This window comes from Gigantopelta aegis, chromosome 9 (assembly GCF_016097555.1).
Source record: "Gigantopelta aegis isolate Gae_Host chromosome 9, Gae_host_genome, whole genome shotgun sequence".
Classification (NCBI taxonomy): domain Eukaryota; kingdom Metazoa; phylum Mollusca; class Gastropoda; order Neomphalida; family Peltospiridae; genus Gigantopelta; species Gigantopelta aegis.
Window position 1 is genome coordinate 75,505,491 of NC_054707.1, and position 14,760 is coordinate 75,520,250.

Sequence of the window (14,760 nt, forward strand, 5' to 3'; positions counted from 1 at the left end):
CCATCTTAAATTGCCTGAGGAAGGATGTATTCTTTGTAATTCTATTCTAAGACTATATATAGTATACTTAATAATTATGCTCACATTTGCAACTAAATATTCGTTAATTGTAAACTGATGGCAAGTGTGTTCTGTATTATGAGAGGTTAATTACATTCTTTTTTCAGGATCAAATGAAAATAACACCTGGAAAGCTAATGACGCCATTGGCAATTGGAACAGGCTAAGTTGACAGTTCAATGGTCTACAGTTAGATTGTAGCCAGGTATTTTTTTCAAGAAATACCAAATATGCAATTAGTATTCAGTTTTATACAATGGAAATAACCATATGGAGTTTTTAGACTTGCAGATGTTTTTGTCTATTTGATGCCCACAAATGTTTAATTTTTAACCTCATGCTAATGCCGTTGGTCAAAAATGACATTTGCGGGATCAAATAGACAACACCACCTCTAAATCTAAAAACTCCATATGATATCTCCTAATTCGAGCCATGTTCAATAAAAGAATTATATTATATTATGTAATATTAGTTTTAGATTCATGTAATAAAATGTTTTAGTTGTCTAATAATATATTTTATGTCTATACTGCATAATTTGATATATATATTGTCATTTGACACTTTACTAAACAATTAAATCATCATATATTTATGGAATTACATGTATGAAGGAAACGTTTGTGATTTAAATTGATCGGTTATGTGGGGGTTGGTTTTTGTTTTGTTTTATCCATGGGCAAGTGAAAACATACTGTGAACATGTGAAAAAGAAAATTACACTTGACCAGAGTTTTAAAATATGTTCATCCTTTACATGTACATGCATACAAATTAATGATGAATAAAATCAACAAACTGATTACACTTTTATTTTATGGCATTGTAATTAGGAAAAAAAAGGATTAAAGTTTGCTATTTAACAAACACACTTGCTATATTTAGTGGCACTGTGTTAAAAGCCTTGGTCAAAACAATCATCTGTGCCACCTGAACCAAAGTCATAAGCTTGCATCAAGTAATCTACAGTGTAGGATTCCCACTCCATGTGAAAAGAAAAGACAAAACTGATGGAAATTGTGAAAAATCAATAAATTCCTGCTGCATTAGCTTTCCATAGTAGGTCACAGAACTTCTCTTATCAGTGACAAAGGTGAAAAAAACTACAGCAATTTATAACTTACTTGCTCATCACTAAGTACCATGATTTCTCCCTGCAAATGGTGTATTCGGCTTCTTAGTCCAGTGTTCTGGGGAAAGAAAAGATAATTATATGTTTTAACAGTAACAGTAATAAATCTGACAACACTTAGGTGTAGAAAATGGCCGCACTAAAAGTTTCCACAACAAAAATCAATAACTTGGCTGATAGCAGAGAGAACAGGCAGGGTTGTTGATGAGCTTGTACGAAAGTGGCAATAAGCAATGTAATCTTACCTCAGGATCTGCCTTCATCTTCACGACCAGCTTCTGCAAATAAAGACAAAACAGACAATAACACAAAATGAATTGGTTGGAGACATTGCGTTTTATCAATAAAGTTTACTTTTTGGATCACATTATGCTAAGAACCCAGGAAAGCGCATCATCATGAACCTGTCGCACCGAACCCATGGAAACGAGACGTTTTCTAAAAGTGTACTGTCAATAGCTTCGACGAAATTAGATGTATATAATCTTAAATAGTTATTAATCTCTATATAACAAAATTTTGACATTTAATCGCAATTCCTCAACTTTGTCACAAAAACTTGTCAATGGGCAAGGCGATCGATAATCTCTGGCTTTCAAAGAAGTTTCTCAGTAGGCCTACCTGATGGTTTTGGATCGCCTGTTTAAGTTTAGACTGGATTGCATCCAGATCGGCTCTAGCCATCTTCGAGGTGACACACTGTTCCAAACCCAATTCGTGCTGGATTCCTGGCTTTTGTTCAGGGTTAATTAGTTAATCCACACTGCAATCAAATAATCAAATACTGTTAGACTCTGAAAGTACAAAACACCACCGGGCCAAATCAATTTTCATACGCGAATGTTGTTGTTGTTTTGTTCAATCAATTTAATGTAATTCCATATAGAGAGTACTGCATGCGTGTAATCAATCATGTAAAAGCACAGGCAAGTTTTGTTATTTAAAAAAAGGGTTGATTTGAAGACTTTAAAAATGAATGACTGCCGCACTATTTTTTGTCTTGGGATAAACAGTAGAGTGCTGCGGTCAACTTTTAGTTTTGCTGGTCTCTCTTTCTTTCCCAATACTTCATTGCGGCTTTTTTGATGTTCGTTATAAATCAAACGTAATCATTATTTTAAAGTTGGTATAAAGATTTATATTTAATAATAATGTATTTTGTATTTAACAGTTAATAAATAAAACGTATAAAAGTACTTCTAGACATTTTAAATGAAACAAGGATGTAACACTTAGTATTACGTTGGGTACATTCTGATAGAGTACGTGACGTCACACTTTTAATAAAGGTATTGGTATTAGATTAGTAGAGGATAACAGTTACTAGTTAATGACGTAGGGTATTGGATTTATCTTGTGAATGTAAGAATGGAAAACTTCCATAAAGCCAATATCCTATGTCTTTAACTATAGGCGAATTTTTTTTTTTTTTAAATTGTCCACAATCCATAAAAATCGAGGTGAAAAACTATTACTGTTATTTCATCAAGTGGGGATCCAGGGGATTGCAGAGGGGCCTCCTTTCTTTTTCGCCAGCGTCAAACAAAATTAATATATATATATATATATATATATATATATATATATAAAGCCTGTTCAAACAATTCGTACGCCCCTCCTTCACAAACCCCTTGATCCGCGCCTGTTCACCTACATTATGACTTTTCGGTGACCTATCACTATCAAATCGACGATTACGTAAAAATGTCTAGCTCTAAGCATATGACGTCATAAGTGACGTCACGTAATATTATTGATGGCGGGGCGTAGCCCAGTTGTAAAGCATTTGCTTGATGCGCGGTCGATCTAGGATCGATCCCCACCGATGGATCCATCGAGCTATTTCTCGTTTTAACAGGTGCACTACGATTGATATATCAAACGTTGTGGTAGGCCTGTGTTATCCTGCCTGTGGAATGGTACATATAAAAGATCTCTTGCTAATTAGCCCGAGTACTCTGTAAGAGAGCTAGACGGACATTTGGACTGTCCACATGCCCGTCTAGCTCTATTACAGTCTTAGTACTCGGGCTACTTGCTAATAAGCTTACTGAAAAAAATGTAACGGGTTTCGTCTCTATAAGACTAGTCTATAATTGTCAAAATTACCAAATGTTTAATATTTAGTAGACAATTATTAATAAATCAACGCGCTCAAGTGGTGTCGTTAAACAAAACAAACGTTTAACTTTTTTTGCTTAAATAATCAGTCATCATAATCAGCCAATAGAAACGGTGCATGCTAGGATAAATTTAAAGCACAGCCTGTGCAGATACTTATATTTTAAAAATGTAATGTTTCAACAAGTTTACCTACAACGACAGTAATTAATGGCTGCGGCCGAATTAAAAATAAATAAATAATGTAGCCTGCCTAAAAAACAAAATCACAAATAAATAAAAATAATATTTTCATTTTTGTTTTTTTAATATCTTTAATGAACAAACATTATTTTCTTAAACATCACATCAAATCAAATCAAATCAGTTTATGTATAAATACACGAACAGTATAATTGAATTGTGCCACGTATTGGACAAACAAAATAATATAACAATGATAGATGAACATTTGTTTGTGAAATTTCATTCATTACGATTTAAATTCATATTGCATAGATGCCTAAAAACCTTTGACTATCATAAAAATTCGATTTATTTGTATTAACGGACATGTGCCATTTCTCACAATGAAAATGTATGAAGTATATTAAGATAATTTTGCAGTCCTGCACTTTCTGGCATAATTACTAAACCATCAGCAAAAATTATATGTGATATTACTACTGGGTCAAATGAAGACTGATAAACTGTATTAAATAGTTTTGCTAAGGTGCCAAAATTACTTCATTACCTGAATACCATATCTAATGATTTCATTTGATACCTACTTGATCACGGTCATGCATATTGAACATGAAACAATAATTAAAAAACCCGAACAAAAACAAAACTGTTCATGGTTACCGGTGTAAAAATAAAGGCTAACTGGCAATTAATGAAATATATTTCTTTTTTTATGGGTAACTAAAATAAAATTTCTAGAAAGATTTTTAAATCGGACGGTATTAAACCGAATTGTGTTTAGACTGAACAGTTTTGTCTTAGCCTTATGCCCTTAGCCCTATAGGCTAATGCAGGTCTAACAGTGCTACCCTAGATTCAACAACATAGGCCTAGCCCTACAGCGGGGTGTGGCCTGAACTAACTCATGGAGTGGGTGCAATACTATATAAATACATGTGTGTGGGGTGGGGGTGGAATAAATATGAATAGTTACTAATATTGATAATGGAATGTCGCCCGCAATTTAGGAGGTATGGCCTAGAGAATATTTTTCAATTGTGGATGCCTTTACGTCAGTATTTAACAGAAATAATTTTGATAAATGTTTGTCCTTTCTAATTTCTTCTTGAAAGATTTAACAACCATTTAGAACAAACAATTAGCATTAATTATTTTTCTGTCTAACGCCATTTTTTGATAGAATTTGACTATACTTGCTAAAACGTCACTCCCAATATATATATATATTCTATATATAGAATATATGTATGTATATATATATATATATATATATATATATATATATATATATATATATATATATATATATATATATATATATATATATACATACATACATACATACATACATACATACATACATACATACATATATATATATATATATATTGTATAACATTTACATGTATAAAATGTACTGTTCTTCATTTTAAAACGTAGTGGGCTGCTGTTTCAGTTGTTTGTTTTACAATGTACAATTATTTTACTGGTTCCAGCCATTGTAGGACAACATTGGTGCCATCCACGAATTGAACAGAAGTAGGCAATCTACGCTAAACATTGTAACGTTTAATCGCCCCCCCCCCCCCATCCCTCTCCATACGGTACGCATTTTTAAAGAATAGAATAGATGTTTAACGACACCAAGGGACGAAAAATACATCGGTTATTGGGTGTCAAACGCAAAAACATTAAGTGATGATCAACATCAATATAAAAATTCAAGAGTTAAATAAAAACATAGTGTAAAGAACTGTGCAATAAATGCAAATATTACAGATAGGTACCATTAAAATTTAGAATATAAGTCAGTATCACGTAGAAATTGCAATAAAAGTTCTGGATGGAATCGAAAGGATTCCATCACATTTCTTTGGCCAAATATATTTTTTCTAGTTTTTTTTAGATGATGGCACTCCACAAAATGTGGCGTACCGTCAGAAGACACCGACAGTGCTCACACTGAGGTGGACACAAGATTATTGCATCCTTCCTGCACTGCCTATAGGAGGACTGCCACTATCCCAGGACTAGCTTGACTACTATGAAGCTTGTTCGAAACCTAACGGTTCCAATCATTTTGCCAAGTCGAAAAGATAAATTGGTTTATACTATGTTTAAAATCAGTATAAGACCACCAACCCTGGTGTGAGGCAAATTCAAAGAAGACTTGGACATTTTATTAATATTTTAAAAAGTTTTACGTTTCACCACTATTCCCGTACAATCGATGTACACGTGTGCTTTCATCGGCCATACATAATAAAAGGTATATTCAATATAATTAGGTAGGCCTACTAAAAAAAAGTGTATAGGCCCTATGTTACACCATGCAATTTAAAAAGTACAAAAATTACCACAGTGTATGCATGTTTATGTATAATTTAAAAAAAAACACACAAAAAACCTGATTATTTTTTTTACACGATGATTCAATAAATATATTGTGTGTGTTTGGGGGGGGGGGTGAGAGCCATTCCAAAGATATATATATATATATATATATATATATATATATATATATATATATATATATATATATATATATATATATATATATATATATATATATATATAATTAGAGAAAAGAGGACAAATTATCCAGAAAACTTAATGTAAACTCAACTCGACGTTACGGGGGTGGGGGTGGGGGTGGGGGTGGGGGTGGGGGTGGGGGTAAATCGTTAAACAGTACAAGGACGGGACGTAGCTTGGTGGTAGGCCTAAATCGCTCGCATGAGATACGACGGATCGCAAGAACTATTGCCATCTATGGAATTATTTTTCTCTTTTCTCAACTATTTCCCCACGACGTTTCCTCTATCTAGAGACCAAATGGTTCAAAGTAACCATATGCGTATTAGACATAAAATAGCCATTGCGCATTGACATGGGCTAATACTCTTTTTAAAAAAGAAAAGAAAAAAAAGACTACAGCTTGTCTCCATAACCGTTACTTCTTAAAGGTGCGTAGCCTACGTTTTTAAAAATATGAAAATGCATTTCGTGGTATTAGAAGCTCCAAGATGACCAGAAAAAATTTAGATACACGGAAATGGATAATCTAAACAATAAAATCCAGTAATATGTCTGATTTCAAGAATAAAAAACCCACCCAGTTCTAATGGTGAACAATAGGCGTAGTGTTTAAAAACTAGGGTCTGACACTTTAAATTGGACATTAGGAAAAAGATGCGAGATTGCGTCTTTGAAACGGGTTTTGCGAAGTCCGTTATTAAACCTACATTTATTTATTATTATAGAATTAACCGATATTTAACACTTTAATTTAGTTTTGCTGTCATATAATTGCACTTTAAATTGTGTTAAATCATCTCGGAAGTAGTTTATTTTTATTTTTTTTATGACCAACCCTGCGGAGTGATATCAATTTCAGAGGGAACAAAATGGCGGCAACCATGTGCACCTGACAGTTGCAAGTTGTCATGTTTGATCTAACTTTTAAATGCAAAATTAACTTTTCTAACTCATATGTTGCAGTAATCTAACCAAACAAAATTTGGTAGAAGTAGAGCAGGTTTTTCATTTATTTCGTTATTTTCGTTTTTGTAATTTTGTAGAATTAGGCCTACAGATCGATCTGTAACTACTAATAGTAACTGTTGAATTCAGGATTGTTTCGATTTCATACCACGTCGCCATTAAAAGGATCACAGACATAAGGAATTACACAGTGAATATTGAGCCGTTGATAATTACGTTCAGGTAACCGTAGCCTGTATAAAGTAAATTAATATCAGTAATCCTTCCCATCCTAATAATTTCAGCTTAATTCGACGTGAGAAGAAAGTAAAAGAGTTTTGGAAATAACACAAAATACACAACTATTACTACTATTTTTGTGTGCTATTTAGAACACAATCTGCTCATAAATAAATAAGTTGTAGGAAAAGAGTTTGACCTGTACCCCTCTATATAAAGACTAACCCTAACCCTATCCCTTAAACTACCCTAACCATTGAAAGGTGGGTACGGGTCGAACTCGTGCCAAGTTGTAGTACATGCCACAGTAAGAAAACAATATTCCTTGAGAAGGACTATAGAGCATTTGTAGACCATTGTCTAACAGCAACAGGGTTCTTTTCAAGGCTTTTGCATGGTAAACTCACAGGATGCAGTCGATTCGTCCACTGAGGAACTCGAGACGATTCGTCCACTACAAAAAATCAGTTCCGGAAGATTCGTCCACTGGGTTTTTATTTTCCCAGTACATTTTGTCCACGGACTAAATAATGTGTACTACATGTACGTGGGGGCTAAATAAATTATTAGATATATTTTACCCCGTATTTTTTTTGCTGTGTCATAAATTTACAAAGGTGAAAATAAATTATATTGCATTAGATTACGCTTAATAGATGTTTTTGTAACAATGCTCATAATTCTTTGGCGTTTCTATTTATTCGGTTATTGTTTGTTTCTATAATGTACGCCTTTCACGCTACATGTCGTAGGCCTAGGATGTTTTTAGTACAATATGTCCAGTAAAGATAATTTTTAGCCCTTCCCTTTCAATTTGTTTGGTTTCTGTTTGCTTTACCAATTAAGTGTACAGGTGTCCTCTATTGTGATATTGTGAAGTAATTAGCTTAAGCTTGTTTCACCAAGTTGGATCCAGTAGGGTCTAAAACAACATTTAATTAAATTGGAATTGAAGACAACAAGTTTTTATTTTATTTCGAGGTTATTAGGCATGGGGATAACGTGACGAGGGAGGGTACAGTGGATAGAATTTACGCCATTGAAGGAGAACATGACATGGTAATAAAGTCTTCCGACGCGGAGGCTTGCATTACCTATTTACCAGGCGTGCCTGAACCGTGAGGATGTGGGCACATTAATACAGTTCCCTTCCCTTCCCTATTTACTACATCGTGACATGTGAGATAATGTATGAGCGAGTAGATGAATCGTCCGCATGATAATGAATACAAACAGTTAATAAAAACTGGATATTAATATTGAATTCTAACTCTATTTTACTTTTTTGGTTATAGTATACCACAAAATAATGTTAAGAAATGATTACAATGTCAAAGAAATTAATGTGTTTAAAAATGCAGTCGTCAAGTGGACAAATTGTCCGAGGTGAGTGGATGAATTGTCCGGTGGACGAACCGTCTGGAAAGCAAACTCACCATGCAATTGATCCACGCCTAGTGCAGGGCGCACATTAAGACTAACTTCGGACTAACCCACCCCTACCAACTGGAATTGGAAAGACTTCTGAATGCTAATTATTAAATAACTATCACTAAACCTAAGCCTGAATGCTGGAAAGTTTGGAAGTCTTGCCTCTCAATGTATTGGTGAAAACGATACCAGTTTTGCAATGCATAGGCTGGTACAGTACACATAGTAGAGAATGTCAATGACCCCCTAGACTGGCTAGAGATGTAATGATACGGTGTAGGGTGTCATGGTACGATATGTGGGTCACATGATACATAACTTTTCAGATCCTACAATAATTGAACTGAATAGCTGTTTTATTGAAGATATCATAGTTCACAACTTGTAATAATTCTGGTACTGTATATTAGGAATCATAGTCACATCGTACCCTAGTCATATCGTACCACCCATTTCATACCATGCTACCTGGTCATTTCGTACCTTGGTCATTTCGTACCATTTCAAAAAGTCATTTCGTACCGTAGTCATTTCGTATCGTTGTGAAAAGTCATTTCGTACCCAAGTCATTTTGTACCATAGTCATGTCATACCAGTATATAGAAAACGAATCGACCATAGCATAAATGCAGTGTTGTTTTGTTATTTTTAAACTTTATTGGGACAGTTTGAAATCCACAACACGTTAATGTGCAGCATATCGTTATTGATACCCATAATACCTGTCAACTGCTATTTCCATTTTACCTGACGAGCCGTATTTGGTATTTACTACTAACTGCCAACTTCGATGTTTTGTGAAATGGCTCCAGATAAAGTCAAAACAAAAGTCAGTTGCAGGAGGTGTTTGCATCTTATAGATGTAATTTAATGTTATTTTGTAAAAGACACTACTGAGGTGATTGTTATAAATTGTTATGCCATGGTACGATATGACTTTCAGTTAGGGTACGAAATGACTTTTTGCAATGGTACGAAGTGACCAAATTAGGTATGAAATGACCATGGTACTAAGTGACTAGCAACCTATATTAGCAAAGATGTAAAAAAAATTTTTTTTAGCCATATAGTCCTAGATTTTGGTGCTGTTTTAGCCAATGGTATGTTCCATTTTATCCATAGATTTTGGTACTGTTTCAAGCAATCTTTTGTTCAATTTTGTTTCTTTTTGGCTTGGGGTCATTTTGGTACGATTCTATTTTCGCTATAGCCCTACAAGCCCCATTGATTAGTCAGTTAACCCAACCCCCAGAAACGGTATCAAAGTACTCTCATCATAAGAGGGCAAGACGGACATTGGACAGTTATATACTTCAACAAGATAAACCTTGGCCATACATGAATTTTTCACTGCAGGTGGTAGGCACAAATTGAACTATTTTGATTTACATTTGTCTCTGACCATGAGAGACATTATAACTATCCAAATGACCTGTCTTGTTTCTTTATGGTCAGTTAAACAGTTAAAGTTTGTTTTATTTAAAGACACCACTAGAGCACATTGATTTATTAATCATCAGCTATGTACTTTCATAACAAGTTTGTTATTTAAACTGGAAATGGTATATCTAATATAATCTATTTTAGAACTGGGTGATAACCTAGATTTATCATAATTAATACGAAACCCTAAGTCTTCAATGGTGTGAAGTAATTAATTGGTGTGGTCGGTGACTAGCGATAACATGGCGGTTAGTAAAAAGTTATCAACATATACTGTTGGTGAATTTCCAGTGACCGTATAGGTAATAATAGGTTGTACAGTTTTAGTAAAGAAAAATGGTGAACAAGATAAACCAAATGGTAGAACTTTGTGTATAAAATTGGAATAAACATCCATTTTCTGGTTATCGCCAAAACGACCCTGCCCCATCCACTGGCCTTGAGGCTGACGCTGTAATGTCATCTGTGGTTGAGTTGCTGCCGCTAATGCAGCAGCGTTTCCAGGACGTGAATTAAACCCAGCTGTATTCTGCTAAGAACAAAATAATTTTGATGTCGTAGAATCAAACTACTGCTCTCCAGAACTTGATCTGAGTGTTAAGTAAGAACAACTGCTCCGAACTTTCTTCAGTGACGTCATTTCACTATTCAATAGCAGCCAACAATTTTAATGCAGTTTCAGCATAATGGCCACATTTCGAAATAACATTGAACACCGATTGTTCTACTCGCTGGATTGCCCGACTTTATTCGTTTAACTTGATATCTGCTGGCAACTTGATTCTCGCTAAAGAGTCTTTCAATGCAATAAAATCGCCTTGGATATCCATTGACCCAGTGGCACATGGTTGTGTGGGGCTGGGTGCCTCGTGGCGTGAGGTTAATGGAGGACAAGCCTCATCAAGGTCATCAGAAGACTTGTCTAATTTGCCAAAGATACTGTTCAGATTCGTCCGGAAAACGTCCTGCTCGTTGTTTATCACTATCAACCAGTTTTTCTCAAATAGAGTAATCTTCGTATTGACCATTTCCACAAACTCAGAAAATTTTTCATCTATTCTCTGGATGCACATTCTCGCTCGCAGTGTGAACAAGCCGAGAACGAAATATAGCGATATGTCATAACAGTGATGTATCGCTGCTGACGTAAGTCACAGTTGTTCACTATGACATATATTTAACAAAACAGCAATTAAAATCTTAACAACGCCAATTGTCATCAGTGCTGTCGTTAAGTTCAAGGCCTGAAATTTCTGCATAAAATGGATGCCGGTATATAATTGTTACTCGCAGACGTAAACTTATGTGGGATTTATTAATTGGGCCCTAGTCAATACTTTAAACACCCTGCAGTGTAGCAATGCATTTAGGCTTTTAAAATTTCTTGGGTTTCCTCAGTAAGGCAATATGTTAAAATTACCAAAATACAGATGATTAATAAATCGTGTCTTTAAACAAAATAAACTCTTAAAATAAAGTTTTATATATTTTGTAGGTATCACCATGGCCAAAAGGACAGCTCAAACGGACTTGACTGACAGAAATTGGGACGACGAGGAAGAACCTGAAGAGGTAATGTTATTTTTAAAATACTGGAAGTCAAGAAAGGTTGGCGACCATAAAATGTTAGCGAATTTAGTGAGGTCATTCAAGACTATAATATTTTATGACACTAAATTTAAAGAGATATCGACTACAACAGACTTCTAAAAACCCAATGTTTGGGCGATTTTGTTTGTCTGTGCTGAACTGAATACACAACCATGGTTACGTACTATTGATTAAACCAAAAGGATAGCAAAGAATACTAATTACCATGCACATTGCTGTAATTTTTGACTAAATTCAAGATGTCTGTAAGCTGCATAATGTCAAGATTCGTCATAAAGATTATATCAGCTGATCATACAACTTAAGCTTATTATTTTTCTATTTTCTGATATGATGACCTTGCTAGAGTTCTATGTCACTTTTTTGGATTTCGCTAAATTTTAAGAGCGCTGATATTTTATAATTTACAGTGTCTTTTGTTTTGTGTATTACAAATGTGACTGTTCATTGACTGTTTTAATAAAACAAATTTCAAGGATATCCCACTTTTTTGGTGTTTGATATAGATTTTGTGATTTAATTTTTTATTGCCCATTTTACTTTAAATCTAATACTACGCATCATTCTTTAACGAAAAAAGATCCCAAGGCAACCTATTTAAAAGTATGGCTTACATGGATAAACAATTTTAACCTCAGTATTTCCGTAAGTTTTTATTGGGACAAATTCAGTTGCAGGACCAGAACTTGATGAACTAGGCTTCGGCGGTTTCCATGACTTCATTTGTGTATGCTATGGAAACCGCTGCTTAATTCAGTTCCAATGGGTTAATTCATAAATATGTGAACAATATAAATTAGTTATTTCAGACTTTGTGATGTATTAATTTGAAACGGTAAACCCTTTCTAATTAACTGTAGGCCTAAACTGAATAGGCAAAGGTGTTCTGATTGGATTTCAAAGTTGTTTATTAAACCGGTAATTTTTTTAAAATTGTATTATTAAGCATGTCTTCCTATCTGAAGATCTGTTAAATAAATGTAATTATTTATTTTTTAATTAGGCTGGTGTTTTCAAGCAAGCTTCAAAGGACGTCATTAGTAATCGTCAGATTAAGAAAGCAAAGCGAAGAGTAATTAATGAGGAAGAAGTATGTATATTTATTGGTTTTATTTGTATATAGGTTGGGGTTTTTTCCAATAACCTTGAGAGAAAAAAGTTTTTTTGTCTTGTGTAAGGAGCTAAGGATGTATTTACTAAATGTTTACAAAGGCCAGGTTGTAGCAACCTACAATTATTACGTAACCTTTGTGCATTACCAGACTTTAATATAATCTTCAGGGCCTTAGCTAGTGGGGGGGGGGGGGAACAGTTGCTCCCCCAAAAAACAATCTGTAAAAATATTAGAAACTTTACTGGTTACTGACGTTTTAAAGATGTAAACTCCCTGAAATGGCTACAAAATGGTATTTCAGAGCCTCTAGATTTCAAAATTTCTGGGATGCGGTGTGGAAGCATGCCCCAGACCCCCATAATGTCTTGTGCCTTCATGCTCGTTTGTTCCAAGAATTGATCTTCCCACACACACGCACACAAAATTCTAGCTATGGATTTGGTGTTGATAACAATATCCCAGGTTTTCATTAAAGGGACACACCCTAGTTACGGCTAGTTGTTAACCATTATGGCGTTGTTTTTCGCTATTAAACCCATTTTTTCACAAATAAAATTGCACTTTACTTACCGTTTATTATTTAGAATATACATTTCCATTCACCTGAAGTGTTTTTTGGTAATCCTGGTGTTTGTAATGCCACAAAAAGCATTTTTCATATTTCTGAAAAACGGACGCACGTTTGAGAAAAAAACGTTGAGCAGACAAGGTCTAATCTATTTTTAGACGGGATATTTCCATTTCAATGTCAGAGACGTTGGTATACCACGTGACCGTTATCATTTTGGTTCGGTTTGTTTTCTCGTGCACGGTTCGCGCAATCAACATCCGATTTGTTGTTGTTCATTTGTGAGATTTTTCTTCACAGTTCGTGAACATTTTCAGTAACAATAAAGTTCAGACAAGTAAGTATCTCAATACAAAATGTTTCAAACCCTTAAAACCAATAATTTTGCTAAGTCCTACGATATCTGGAGAGGGGATACAACCAGGACAGAACAGTTGGAACATGTCCAGGAGAGGTGAAAAGAACGCACCCCAAGTCTGTGAAATTTGTCGTGACGTAGGCATTGTTGTGCTTCGAGCGACATCTACCGGTGACATCAGAATACAAACTTTCAAAATTATTTCAAGCAATTGGGACATGGGGATTCCCATGGTATATATCGATATAAAACCTGCTTTTTCACTCCATTTGATAAAAACGTGATCTAAGTGTGTTACAGGTTTGTAGATTAACCAAATTATAATTTATTTTCGCTGGATGGAACTAGGGTGTGCGGCTTTAAGGTCAAGGCGTTGTTGTTATATAGAGAATACCATTAGATAATTTTTTATTATTTTTTTTACGAGATTTTTTTTAATACATATCTTTAAAAAAGCAATTTAAGCATGTTGGATGCATTTTAAAACCCATTCACCACAGCCAAAATTGATTGGTCTGTGATTGTAAGAAACAAAATGCTACATTTGTGTCCATCAGATACCATTTATGTTACAAATGATTTAAAAATGTATTAATTTTCACATTTTAAAAAACTCTTTGAATGACAAATGATATCTAACAACACTCATGTAGTACTCTCTATAGACTACACTAAAAACTGTCTCATCCATATAACATGTAGTTAGTCTACAGACTGTTGGTGTTAAGCCCTCAACTATTAAGTTTTTTAAGCATGGGCCAAGATTATAAACTTACACGATGGGTTGGTGTTGCAATACCGTGTGACTACTTTTAGCATCGATTAAATAAATAATTAATTATTTTTATTTTGTTTAATTCAAACATTTTACGGCCTTGAATATTTTACAAGCTTCGTGTTTCGTGATCTTTTCATGCTTTATGTCCTCTTGTGATATTTTTGTGATGTTACTGGGACATATTATTTTAACGTTGCTGGCAGATATATTTGTATACTGGGGTACCACAATA

General features: G+C 34.3%; 2 protein-coding genes across 5 annotated transcripts in view; one reads left to right on the top strand and one right to left on the bottom strand.

The window, feature by feature from the left end:
• Positions 1–2,236, bottom strand: part of LOC121380436 (PHD finger protein 21A-like) — a 44,316-nt gene extending 42,080 nt beyond the window's left edge. Inside the window, exons 1-3 of the mRNA XM_041509249.1 lie at positions 1,817–2,236; positions 1,441–1,473; positions 1,188–1,253 (exon numbers count right to left, since the gene is read on the bottom strand). Coding sequence (XP_041365183.1) covers positions 1,188–1,253; positions 1,441–1,473; positions 1,817–1,879 — 162 coding nt within the window. The 5' untranslated portion in view covers positions 1,880–2,236. The remainder of the gene's footprint in view (positions 1–1,187; positions 1,254–1,440; positions 1,474–1,816) is intronic.
• Positions 2,237–6,912: 4,676 nt separating this feature from the next.
• The window catches only part of LOC121380485 (nuclear pore complex protein Nup50-like), a 35,815-nt gene continuing 27,967 nt past the window's right edge, over positions 6,913–14,760 (top strand). The window contains exons 1-3 of one of the 4 annotated variants that reach the window (XM_041509306.1): positions 6,913–7,040; positions 11,595–11,671; positions 12,714–12,800. In XM_041509306.1, coding sequence (XP_041365240.1) covers positions 11,603–11,671; positions 12,714–12,800 — 156 coding nt within the window. In that variant the 5' untranslated portion in view covers positions 6,913–7,040; positions 11,595–11,602. Of the gene's footprint in view, positions 7,229–7,304; positions 7,769–9,740; positions 10,701–11,594; positions 11,672–12,713; positions 12,801–14,760 lie in introns of those variants that run through there. The other 3 variants (XM_041509305.1, XM_041509303.1, XM_041509307.1) reach the window with 3 other exon arrangements.